This window comes from Amyelois transitella, chromosome 9 (assembly GCF_032362555.1).
Source record: "Amyelois transitella isolate CPQ chromosome 9, ilAmyTran1.1, whole genome shotgun sequence".
In the NCBI taxonomy this organism is placed as follows: Eukaryota; Metazoa; Arthropoda; class Insecta; order Lepidoptera; family Pyralidae; genus Amyelois; species Amyelois transitella.
The window spans coordinates 9,293,083-9,306,385 of record NC_083512.1 but is presented as its reverse complement, the minus strand read 5'-3'; the positions used below and the strand labels follow the sequence as shown (position 1 = coordinate 9,306,385).

The following is a 13,303-nucleotide window of genomic DNA, read 5'->3' as shown; positions in this document are numbered from 1 at the left end:
TATGTGTGTGAATTAAGTCTATATTCTACATGTTGTCAAAATGAAAAGATCTAATTGAGTATTATTAACTGTCTCCGTCCCTTTTGTAATTCTGCCAAGAATGAAACCAATGTGGTCTCATTCTCCGCTTTTAGCTTTGAAGTGACAGTACATGCCGTGAAAATATTAATCAAAGTTATTATCCATAAGAAGAAACCTAGAGGAGAGATACCTATAAGAAAAATACAACAGTGGTTTCTCCTATCCTGTTAGATTATAAGATTTATTATAAACCTGGACGAAGGACCATAATGATTGGCGTACGCTCCACCGATAAGAGCCAGCTCTTAAATATAAGAGAAGAGAAATCAAAAACCTATATAAGGCCCGCACATTTAAAAATTTTTTATATTTATTTATTGAGTAAATTTTTGTAACAAACAAAAACTTGTGAATCAGATTTTTCACCGTGTTTACATACACCTGTGTTTACGTGTTTAATCTTTGAACACTATTACGGGAGGTATAACGATAAATGCATCTCAAATGTATCACCTCTTTCAAGATATGTAGTAGTTTACTGCTTGTAAAATAGATACCTAAGTAATTTTTTTTATAAAATTGGTGTCTAAAACAACTTTTTTAAAACGATGAGCTTCGACATTTCCACTCTTTGATGTTCAATACGCTGTCAACATGAGATTCCACATACTGTCCACTCGTTGTGCTAAATTTAGCGCTCCATTGCGCAGTGAGTGCCCAGAATGGAGATAATCAGGAAATGTCGTACATACTGGATCATTGGGTTTAAGAGGTTCGTAATTCAAAACAAAGAAGTATGGTGTGAAAAATGTTTTTTTTTTACTTTGCTGAATTCAATTGATGCATAAATAATTTAATTTCCCAAATTTCGAGGTCGGAATAAGTTAATAAAGGATTGACCAATTAAAGGTCTTTGAGTGAAAGAGATACCCTATAATTGTGCAAACATACCGTGAAAATACTGAATTCCCTAAACTTAAGATTTCTTCAAATAACCCAAAAATTCTCTATTACTCTCCGCAAGATAAATGTAATAATATCGACCTGTCAGTATCCTCCAACTGACAGTATACCAAAATAATATTTTCCAACACTTAACTCGCACAAAGAAACAAAACGCAATTCGAGCCAAGTACGTCATTCGGTGAAAACATCTCTAGGGTTTCTAACCTCCATTTTATGCTTAGGTTTTAAGGTGATAATGAACTGTAATAGATTAATCTAAAAAAATCAATAGAATACTTATCGATAGACAAGAATTTAAAATGGTATTTCTCAAAATCAACAAAAATAAACTATATTGCGTTGCATAAAAATATTGTTTAGGTATTCACTATAAATAGATGCACAAATCGCAATCCTTCGTTTATGCGGTCAACGAAATTAACCATATAAATAGAAGCTCACGATTTTCATAAGCAGATTCACAGGCTCGAAATTCGGCCTTTGACTAGTCTAAAATCAGAACAAAATTTAGAGAGTAATACGTACTTACTACTCGTATTTCTTTGCAAATTTTAAAAGAACCCTCAGTTGCATAGCGTATCACTAGCATTCGCGCTTGACTTTTTGCTAGTCTGGCCTTAGATTGCAGGATATAACAGTTTAACCCGCCGCGTGGGGACGGCTATTTCGGGGCAGCCCCAGTTGGGGCTAATGACAGCAAATTGCCCCCCCACCACTACAAGAATACACTACCACAAATAACCGCGCCGTGTGATTCTAAAGTAGAGACGACAGATACAACTTATAATATAGAGCGGCTCATTAATTTCGTATGAATTTACGGACGTCATTTCGTAAATTATGAATACTGTTTCGATCGCTAAATGAAATTTAGGAAAAAGATAAAAATTTTACCCTATTGTTGAAATCGATATTTCAACATATATTTACTTTCTTTGCTGTAAATTTCATTGCCCATAATGGACAGCAGTAAGACTTTCCACTATTTCAGAGGATTATAGGCCGTGTGGTTCCCGGCACCAATGGAAAAAGAATAGGACCACTCCATCTCTTTCCCATGGATGTCGTAAAAGGCGACTAAGGGATAGGCTTACAAACTTGGGATTCTTATTTTTAGGCGATGGGCTAGCAACCTGTCACTATTTGAATCTCAATTCTATCATTAAGCCAAATAGCTGAACGTGGCCATTCAGTCTTTTCAAGACTGTTGGCTCTGTCTACCCCGCAAGGGATATAGACGTGACCATATGTAAGTATGTATGTATGTAAAAGTTAGAAGCTCTTAACAAAATCATGGAAATCGGTATTCAGATTAATTGGTTCTCTCTTATAAGCCCAACTAATACACCCACTTTCTCATGAAGTGGAAACATCTGAATTTCATAGTAAATTCAACAATGGCGGTGAACCTCCGAAGTTCCGTTTGTCCGCGGTCACCGAGCCGGAAAGTAGCTACGGTAAATCGCCGGCATTGGGCCGGAACAGCCGTGTTGTTACCGGCTATTCTTGCAACTGGCCCGACACTAATCATTCCCAATGAACTCGTGTTTCTTATGGGAATTTTTTTTTTTAGTACGTAGTACCTTATAGTACTTTATTTTGAGTAAGCGGATAAACAATCACTCGAACTACTTATTCACTAGTTATATAATGCATACATACATATGGTCAAGTCTATATCCCTTGAGGGGTCAAAGTCCAGTCTTGAAAAGACTGAATGGCCACGTTCAGCTATTTGGCTTAATGATAGAATTGAGATTCAAATAGTGACAGATTGCTAGCCCATCGCTTAAAAAAAGAATCCCAAGTTTGTAAGCCTATCCCTTAGTCGCCTTTTACGACATTCATGGGAAAGCGATGGAGTGGTCTTATTCTTTTTTGTATTGGTGCCGGGAACCACACGGCACAATTTATATGATTATAAAGACATTATACAATTGCGTGGGGTCGCTACAACAATGGCTGTTGACAATGGCCTCTTCATCATACGATCTGCTTTTGTTCTAAATAATAACACACTCCTGTCCTTTAACCGTATAACCCCTTTCTTTCAACAGGAAAAAGATGTGGGAAAAAATCAAAGCAATTTTTAATTATGTCATTCCCATTGTATCCACATACTCGTCGTCTATGGTTTCACTGGGACCGCTCTAACTCTTCCTTAAATTGTCTATGGCTGCTGATGGGAAGCTGTTTAGGTTTGTGGTCCTCCTAGATTGTCTATGACGACTGCCTTCTCTGTTTGAATAAGATTTTAAGCGACCACTATCCCACCACCACGCATGGCTCTACTAACTTTCCAGTTATCGGCGCCGAGTCATGGGAGGACTGCGCTGTTCTCGCGTTTACTTTTTCTAACAGCGCACCCTTTCTAGATTCCCTACAAAATGCCTTTAATGTCCCATTAGGGAATAATTACGATTTATGCAGATAAAAAAGATATGACTCCACAACTGATCTTTTATATTATTCAGTGCTGAAATTTAATTATTAGGTGACAAGAACGCCACCAACTCCGGTGCCAAGAAATCACGTTTCGTTTCACGTGTTTCATTCGATAAAATCTAATTTGATAATACTCACATTTTCAGCAACGCGATTTCATGATTGTACGATTAGTAAAGAACCTTAACCTTGTCACATCTATATGTGACGTCATCGTCATCGTGACGAGTAACGAAATAACTTTAAAAAAACTGTTTAGTTATTTGACGTAGGTGTAAATAAAGAATCAAACATTTGTTACTAACCTAGGTACCTAGAGCAATCAATGTAATTGTGATAGGTACCAATTATACAATTCAGCAAATACGTACCTACCTAAGAATGTTTAAAACAGTGTCAAGAAAATTAAATCTTTGTACATATAGTAATTTATACAATGATGTTATTTTGAAAAAAAATACAGATATTTTGAAAATATTAAAAATCTAAGTCTGGCACACTTAAAAACCCATTACATACTTTAATAACAACCTTTTACTGTAACTGACAGCCTCGTGCGTGACATTATTCTCTACATTGACTTAGTTACTAAGCAAAAAAAATACATGTAAGTCTAATTATTTAGTTTTAGTTTCAGTATTAGTTGCTTAGCTTTCTAAAGGGTACGAAATAGTTAGAATTTTCATTCTAAACATTTTTAGACACTGTCTCCGTGTAATTTGTTATTTCAATTAAATAGGCAGCAGTCCGATAAGAACGGAAATCTACGCCTGTTCAATTTAAATACACTAAGGGCTTAGCTCTTAGCTGCTAAGCCTGTGTGAACTGAACATCCGGCGTGCACTCTGAAACGTTTTTGCTTCACATCATTTCCATAAAGCGAGTTTTATGCACGCTTCTATACTTATATCCTTACAACCATGATTGTTCTATAATTTGAGACCTCAAAGGATGCCACATTTTTCTTAAATGCTGTTTCAAAGACCAACGCAACTTTATGTTAAATGATACACCTTCGACGATGTTTTCCATAATTGTAAAACCTTGATACCTACCTATTGTTAGTGTTGAAAAATAGTCTGGTTATAATAGCATGTTTCCGATTGTATTTCGACCAGTTCTCAATCTGGGACAGGCATGAAACTATTCTGTTAGTTCAATTCAAAATTCTGAGGTAGGCCCCAAGCTATTCTGACCTGCTCCCACGTAATACTTGCTTGACAGTCAAGAATCTTTCAAGACTCTGATCTCCGTCCTTTATCACGAAGCTTGACATGGCATGTGTCTTTTTAGAAGGCAAGACATACTTGCTACGTTTGTGAATAGACCATTTCCTGATTTTTTACCAATCAAAAACTTGCCATAGTCTATTGAAACTGTACCTATGCACTTTATAACTATAGCTACGTCATACCATCAATGACCAAACCTCCCCACAATGTTTACAAATAGGTTTACGATGCATGCTGCGTTTTGTTATTTAGACATTAATGATCTGTTTTTTTTTTCGTTTTTACGTCTTCATTTCACGGGTTAACTGCTAACGTTGCGTCGTAAATTTGTACTATAACAATTGTGGTGCATTGGCGGTTTCAACTAGGCTTTAAAGTATAATTTATAGTGATCACAAAACAAAATGTAATTACTGGGACCACGGACCACCTACCAATATATGTAGTTACTTACTGAAACAGTTTACTTACTGAAACTGTTTACTTACTGAAACAGTTTACTTACTGAAACAGTTTACTAACTGAAACAGGTGACTTAGACTGAAACTGTTTGACGTAAGGAATGTCTTACCATGTCAAGATAAAATCATACAGAGCAATATAGGACTACCTCAAGACTTCCAATGCATGATGTTTACATGGTGGTCGAATGGTTAAATACCGAACAAAAAAAAACCTAAATCTCAATTTAAATCCCACACAACGTACGAGTACTTACAATACTTAGTAATCCTATTACAGGAAGATTACGGGAGACAAATTAGGTACAGTTTTCTTCTTCCTCCTGGCTTTGTACCGGCCCCTCTCCAGGGAGGCGAGGAACTTCTCTGGAGAGGATCCCGCGGTGTGCCTTTGACCATGGATCCTAGATTGGGTGAGTCGGGTTTATACACGAAGCGACTCCCATCTGACCTCCGCAACCATTGTAGGTACACCTAACCCGTATTGATGGTTTCACATCTTCCTCTCGATGTTTTCGCTTACCATCCATCACATCGGATAAGGTACAGTTTACAAGTCATCATTACGATCTTTTCAAGAGTTAGAAATTCCTTCAATTCTAACTCTTGAAAGATATAGAAAGTTACAATATCTTATTAAATAGAAAATTTCGGAGTGCCTAAATCAAAACTTAGTTTTAATTTATACGTATTGAAGTTAAAGGAACAGACTCGTGTTTAGCATGTTGTTGAGGTCATCGAACTTAGTATTCAAGTTGGTAATTACTTGGAGAAAAGCAACCTAACTGGTTTGAAAGTCTTAATTTACGACCAAAGACCTCTGTATTTCATACTGTGATTAATAGGTTTGTCTCGCGGGGTTATTTAACGCAAATTATTAGGAACTTAAACCCCCTTCATCATATTCCCAGTCATTGGTTTTAAAGAAATAAGTATCTAAAATTAACAAACTTTAAAAGATTTTGCAGACATTTTTTGAATGTTGACAAATAAAATGGCTGATAGATTCATGTCTTATAACTTCTTTCTCTTTCTAGCTTTTTGGGTAACTGCAAAGTTATATATACCTACTAGCTTTTTTCGCAGGGCTTCATTTTCATGGGAAAATGTTACTTCTTATGGTCTATTCTGTCTGTGTACCTAACTTTAAATCGGTTCAGTAGTTTTTTAATGATTCGTTAAAAACATACAAAAATCAAAATCTTTTCCCTTTATTATAAGGAAAGATAAGACATATTTAAGTGACTAACCCAGCGGGGCTGATCCTATATAAGAGACTACTTCTTGCAAAGACCATAAAAGAAATAGGGTAAATCTAAAGTTCCCAGACATCTGCACTAGACCATAGTGTAGTTAGCTGAACACACAGCTAAAATTAAAATTAATGTTCGCCGTATGCCAATTGTTTTTGTGTAAATAGATCAGCTATTAATAGGCAATTAGGTGCAGTGTATCTTTTTATTGAAAGCTTATATTGATTTTAATAGAACTTGTCCATTCTAACCTGGAGGAAGCGATTACACATTGTGATAAGGTCGCCTTTTGCGTAAAACATTCGTCAGTCAACTAAACTTTATGCAGAGGATGCTATATTGAAACACAGCATATAAAAAACCTTGATCTACTTATATTAAAATCACTATAATTTGTATGTCTAAAACAATTAAATCAGCAAAAGTGACAAAGATATAAAAACATGGAAAACCTTCCTCGTGCTAATATACTTGCTAATTGAATTTTAGTTGGTGTTTTATTTTGGTACCGACCGAGACACTAAGACATTGGACTATGACTCCCGCAGACACTTCCGTCCATTCCCGAATAATCCCACTCAAATAGTTTGTAAAAATATTCCACTAACACGCAACTCTGTTAAATCTTCTAGTCTTTCATTTCCATTTCTGTTCTGACTGTTGGCTATGCCTACCCCCTTAGGCATATAGGTAGACGTAATTATATGACTTTGTATTATGGGAAAAGTCGTTAATTATGCATGTTCTAGGTAGGTATTCCCATAAATTAAAATTTACTTTTTCCACTTTGATAACATTTACCAATATTGAGCTTAACAAACAAAAAACATGGTGTAAAAAGTAAGGTAGGTAATCAACATAGGTAATCCATTTGTTCAAATCTTAGCAAACAGGCACTATTATTAAATTCAGGATTTCGATCGATCGGAGTTAAAAATAACTCCCAATGAAGTATTTATGGTACCCCTAGGGGAACGCCGCAGGGGAATCACGTCGAACCTGGCTGGAGTGGTTAGCGGCAACCAGCTATCGGGCGTCAAAATTTCTTCTCATACCTTTACCATGGAACTTTTAGATCTTTGTTAAATTTGATTGTAATTTACCGTCCTAGGGAATTTTACTCTCGCCACGGGCGAGACTCTTAAGGAATAATCATTTTCATTAGTGAAACAACGATATAATTCGTGCTAGAAGTAACTGTATGAATGATGCGTTTTTACACAATTTTGCATCAAACGGTCGACGACGTCCCCGAACCGGACTCATCCTCCAAAAGCACGCAACCATACCAAACACTCGGATGACAATGATCTTTAACTAATTGAGGTTCTCTCTTGTCAACAGGACCACATCACCCCCCGGGGAGCCGCTAGTCCGCGCGCCGGCGGGCAAGCCACGATGCCCCCCGGCCATCTCCAGGCTTCGCGTGGAGAAGGTGGAAGGCGGCCTGGCTGTGGCGGGCGTGGTGGTGGCCGCCAACTGTCAGATAGTACTGCCCATATTCGGCTTCTTGTTCATGCTCGTCGGCTGCGTGCTCACTGGTAAGATGCTATGATTTACCTCAAAAGAATTTATTTATTCCATTGTATTTTTATACAAAATAGATTAGAAGCATTTATACAAAAATTTCGAGTACAAATGTACTATATTCATTAAATAAAATATATTTAATTAGTAGTAGAGGTAGGTAGTTTTTTTTTACTAAACATCGCCCTAGTTTATTGGATTTCTTGCGTCTCGACTGTGTAAATTGTGGTTGTTGCAAACAAAATGTGTCCTAACAATTGTAATTTGATTCCCAGCGGCTTCGTACCGCGGTTGCGGCGAGGACGAGGAACCTGACCACTACGCCGCCAGGATTGCCTTCACCGGAAACTCGCGGGTGCTAGGGCCCGTGTGCATCGTCGCAGGCGCATTGATGACTATTGCTGGTATGTACCACTTCAAAAACGCTGATGTTGCAAATTGCAAATTTAATTTAATTAAGCAACGTTTCCCTAGTTGCAATTGGCCAATCTTCAGGAGAAACCAACATACCTATTTTCCCTGCCTGACTGTCATGCTTTCGCGTCTACACCGGACCTCGCTTTATGCTGCTGTACCAGTAGAATTCGTAAATATTTATTTTTGTGATATCCACATAAGAAACGAGAGTGACATAGTTACTCCATTCGAGCTCTATTCAGACATCCTTCATCTGAAACTGTGTTATCTGTCACTTTAAAGTTTACATGTCAAGGTGCTTTTCTAAAAACAAACGTGAATGTGTGTATGTATGCCTAGGAGTTATTCCACTGATATCTATGACACACACTCAGGAATATTTAATGGTATCGAACATAGATTGAAGAATATTTTGGTACTTCTAAAAATAAAATGTTACACGTGAAACTTGCTACGCACTAATCTAATATCATAGATTCGTCACTATTAATATCATTTTTATATGTGAAGCTTAAAATATAACCCTTTATCACCTATGTCGATAAAAGACAAACCTAGAGGTGTCTTTAAAAATCGCAACCTTGGCTTGCCCCAGTAATGGCTTGATCTTAGACTATAGACCTTCTTATTCTACAAGGACAGTTTTATTATTGGTTTCCCTCAAAATTCCTGAATGTAACAAACAACAATCAGATGTCCTTTGTAGTTGATAATTTATAAGACACACTATTTTAATATTAAAAAAAATAAGACGTAGTGATGCATATAATGTGAATCCATTGTTTAATTCCAGGTATAGTTCTATGCATGCTGATGCGCGCCGCACAGCGCAAGCAACGCCGGCTGGCATACAACTGTCCCATCCATGGGGACTTCTACCCACTAAGTCCACAAAACACCAGGAAATATTCTCGTAAGTGTCCCATAAAAACAAGTTTTCAATTTTTATAACTGCTTTTCCAAGACTAATAAAATTTTCAAACTTATATAATTTTCATCACATGAGAATAAAATATCTGCGAATGAGTTCGTGCGACTTTAAACCCTAAATTTAAAAACAAAATTCCGAAATATTAAAATGTGTTCTTTAATAACATAGGTATTTAAAAAATGTGCACCTAGGTTTCTGTAAATTTATTTTTTTGTCTTTGTGTAGACATTTCAAGGATTATTTGAGCACTCCGTTTACAATCCATCAACTTGGATTTAGTTGACAGACGAGTGTCTTTTTATATGATCTGTTTTTCTTTAAATTTGATACAGTGTTGTTTAAAAAAAGTTATCGCCTGTTTTTATACTTTATACGCTTTTTCCCGGAGTTTTATAGTTTTGTAATGTTGTGATGAAAATTATAGTTAAGCTAATACCCTTGAATCCTACGTGTAGTCATTTGAACATCCTGTTTAAACACTTCCCTTTCTCCCAAGATAAACAGAGATCATCTTTATCTCTTACAAGGAAAATAGAGCCAAAAGCCAGAAGATTCTTAGGCCCACCTGTTTACGCCACAAATAAATGTTGGATAAAAAGAATTAAGTATTAGTATTTTAGTCCGTTTTGAATCGGTAGTAGCAGAGATGCGTATTGATTCTCATATTGATTGAAATTCCCTATAAAATGATAATTTTTCCTCTCCAGGCAATCCCTCAGGGCTCTGGCGCTGGCTGCGCAGTTGGTTGGGGCTCGTGGACGACGGCGAGACCCCCCGGTGTCCCCGCAGCGCCGAACCGGCGTCCCCAGCGAGGGCCGACGCCCCTTGTCCACCGCCTCTACCGTTCGTCGTGCCTTCAGACTCAGTCGTGTAAGTTTAGTGTATAAACTTGGTCTACCCGCAAATTTATGGTTCAATCAACTAGACAGTATGAAGATTATCAACAAAAATGCCTTACTGGATAGATAACAAATGAATAAGAAATACGTAAATAGCGACATCTATTGTCCAATAATTTTAACTAGTAAAATAAAACAGCCGATTATTATCATAACTACGTCGGAATTAACTATTAGCGCCACTAGTAGCGAATAGCATAACAAAAAATACTTAGTATCAATTTTAATTAATAGATGGCGCTGTTTTGATGTTACTAGCGCCATCTATTGTTAGATAACTAAACTAATTAAATTAACTTGATATTTTCAAATGTGTCCGATTTAACATTAAAGCTACAACGGAAGTTACTAGTAGCGCCTCATTTGGCGAGTAGGAAAACTAAATAATTAGTTCTTATTATTGGTAATAGATGGCGTTGCTTTTGTTTAAATCCGTGTACCTTTTTCAATAAAATTCAGTACACCAGCTCAAAGTTTTTTTTTTCAGTTTTTCTGTTTATATATAGCTGTTTACTGCTCTAAAACCTTTAAAGGAAAATACACTTAAAATTAACACGACTTTTAGTTATATAACTTTTCCTGCTGTTTCGCTCGGGCTCTATGTCGCCTTACAACGTACTGACATAATGTAAAAAAACCTTTTAATCTTAAAGTAAGACAGTGAATGCTAATTTTGAAATATCTTTATTTCAGAGGCATGGCGTCGGTGTTAGGAGCTCCACTTAGTCCGGAGCAGACCTTCGGTTCCATCAAATCCCTAGCGATATCACGAGAAGTCGCCAGTTTTCCATTGTCGCGCTCACCAACTCCGCCGCCTCTAAGGTAAGCTTTATTATCTTTAGTAAGAAAAATTCCTATTAGAGCCTCAACGTGGTGCCACATTGATCACCATGAATGCCACTCCAGCCAGATGTGTGTGGCCCTACCAGGGGTTGGCAGCCTCTTAGCTGAAGGGATTTTGAATTGTATTACATATACACAGAAAAGCTGTAAAAGCACAGAAAATTATTTATCTATCCCAGCAAATAGGTGTAAAAATAATAACAATCTTTAATTCTATTCCAGCTGTCCTCCATTCAAAGAAGAGTCGAAAACTTACGACGACCACATCCCGAACACAGTGACACGTCCCGACTTCGACTGCGGCTCTCCGACATGCAACTACCGAGTCGTCGAATGCAAACTCACCACAACTGACGAGATCTGCAGAAGTGCTCCCATCCCCAGCATTCACAGACACACGGAGAATAAACCTATTAGACCCAACACGGTCTCCATTACCATACCCGACGAAAAGGGTTAACACGAAACCGGTGGTGAATTTTTTAGATAAAATTAGTAACAAATTTGTTCAAAGACGGGTGTGATGCTATGATGATTGTTTGGACTTATGGCGTGAGAATGTGACCAGTGAGACTACTGCGGAAACTATATCTATTGTACATAATTTGTTTTGAAAATATCTGCTCAATCACATTCGTCTTCCCGCTAGCTCACCATTTTGTGAACAGTCACGTCGTGTGAACTGTCGAATTTATTTGATCTGTATTTAATTTTAAAAGGATGCAATTTTATTCTTGACTTTGCGTAAAATAACGTGCTAATTTATTCACAGCGTTACATAATGCATTTTAAACTACACTTGTTCGTAGCAATACATTACGCCAAATAAAGTAGGTATGTTTGAAAAGAATTGGAACTATTGAAGAAATTACTGTTTTGTAAGGTTTTCTAGTAAGAAGATAATAAAGAACTGTATTTTCTGACTAGAAAAGCCTTACTTACCTTGTGGACGACTGGTTTAAGCAATTGACAACTGAGATTTTTTTAATGTTTAGGTATTTGTGTTTTATAGATTCTACTTATATGTATTAACGTTCATTGAATATTTCAACATATTTGCAAATTCGTCTACATTTACATTAATCAAAAGTATTTATTGTTTCTGGTATATTTTTAAAGCATAAGAAAAATAATAGGTATATCTAAGTACTTTTAAAATTAGGTCGGCTTTACACGAAATGCAGCCATCTATAAAATGTATTTGCAAAATAAATATCCACAACGGTGATGTTTTGAATCTAAACAAATTGGACATCATTTTTGCTAATGTAGTTAGTAATTCCAGATGCCAGATAACCAATAAATCATGAATTAATGTAAGATTTTCACAATATCATGTTTCATTTACACATTCTAGTCTCTTCTCTTTGGTATGTGTTACCAAACATTAAAATTTTTGACGGAATAATTTAACGTAATTACCTTTTCAGTAAACGTAGTTAAAGGTGTAATAATTTGGCTCAGTAGGATAGTGTCGTTCCCTAAGCATTATGTCCATTGTATAACATTTATTTACGAGTAACTTTAGCATGTAAGTAAGTAAGTTATAAGAGTTCATGCAAACACATACCCTAGGTTAGTCCCGAAATGTGATATTTTGTTTATAGCAATTGACTTTACATCTGGTAATGCACTAACTTACTACAGAAGTTTTAATTCCATAAAACCATTTGTGTCATTATTTTGGTGATTTAGCCAAAAAGGAGTTGCCAAAATACATAAAATCGTCGCGTCCATTAGAATTGTGGAGTCTTATTTGTGTAACTTTGTGTAGATACGATATTTCTATTTATCTTATTTTTGTGCATTGCGACGCGTGTGTTATACACAAAATATTATTTCTTAAAATTAAATCTTACCCGAAGAATTCTCGATGAAACAATTACATTCAGGGATTTAAAAAAAAAATCTTATTCTATGTAAGAATAGGTAGTGACTGTTTATACTTGATGACATCGCCTATATTCTCCTGCAAACACACACATCGTTATGCATAAAGCTGGGTCGAAAAATCTAAATTTTACCTTTAAGAAATTAAATAATTTTCGTGCTCAGAAAAGACAATTAGATGCGACTTGGTAGGGTAGATAAAGCTGTAGCCCACGTATATGATTTGTTAGAATAAAATTAAGTTTTGTGATGACGGCATTTATTGGCCAAGTTATTTGGAGTCGTAAGAAACGTAATTTTTATAATCAGTAGTTAAGTGCCACGCCTAAATATATATAATATTGTATACCTAAGTTAAGCTTATTTAATATTGTTGTAAACATAAGAAAGCAATGGAAATACAAATTTTAATTTAAAA

At 36.2% G+C, this 13,303-nt stretch overlaps 1 protein-coding gene across 3 annotated transcripts in view; it reads left to right on the top strand.

The window, feature by feature from the left end:
- Positions 1-13,303, top strand: part of LOC106142912 (uncharacterized) — a 62,916-nt gene extending 49,613 nt beyond the window's left edge. For all 3 annotated transcript variants that reach the window (XM_013344856.2, XM_060945724.1, XM_013344857.2), the window contains exons 2-7: positions 7,723-7,919; positions 8,181-8,309; positions 9,116-9,235; positions 9,961-10,123; positions 10,846-10,974; positions 11,218-13,303. In XM_013344856.2, coding sequence (XP_013200310.1) covers positions 7,723-7,919; positions 8,181-8,309; positions 9,116-9,235; positions 9,961-10,123; positions 10,846-10,974; positions 11,218-11,455 — 976 coding nt within the window. In that variant the 3' untranslated portion in view covers positions 11,456-13,303. The remainder of the gene's footprint in view (positions 1-7,722; positions 7,920-8,180; positions 8,310-9,115; positions 9,236-9,960; positions 10,124-10,845; positions 10,975-11,217) is intronic.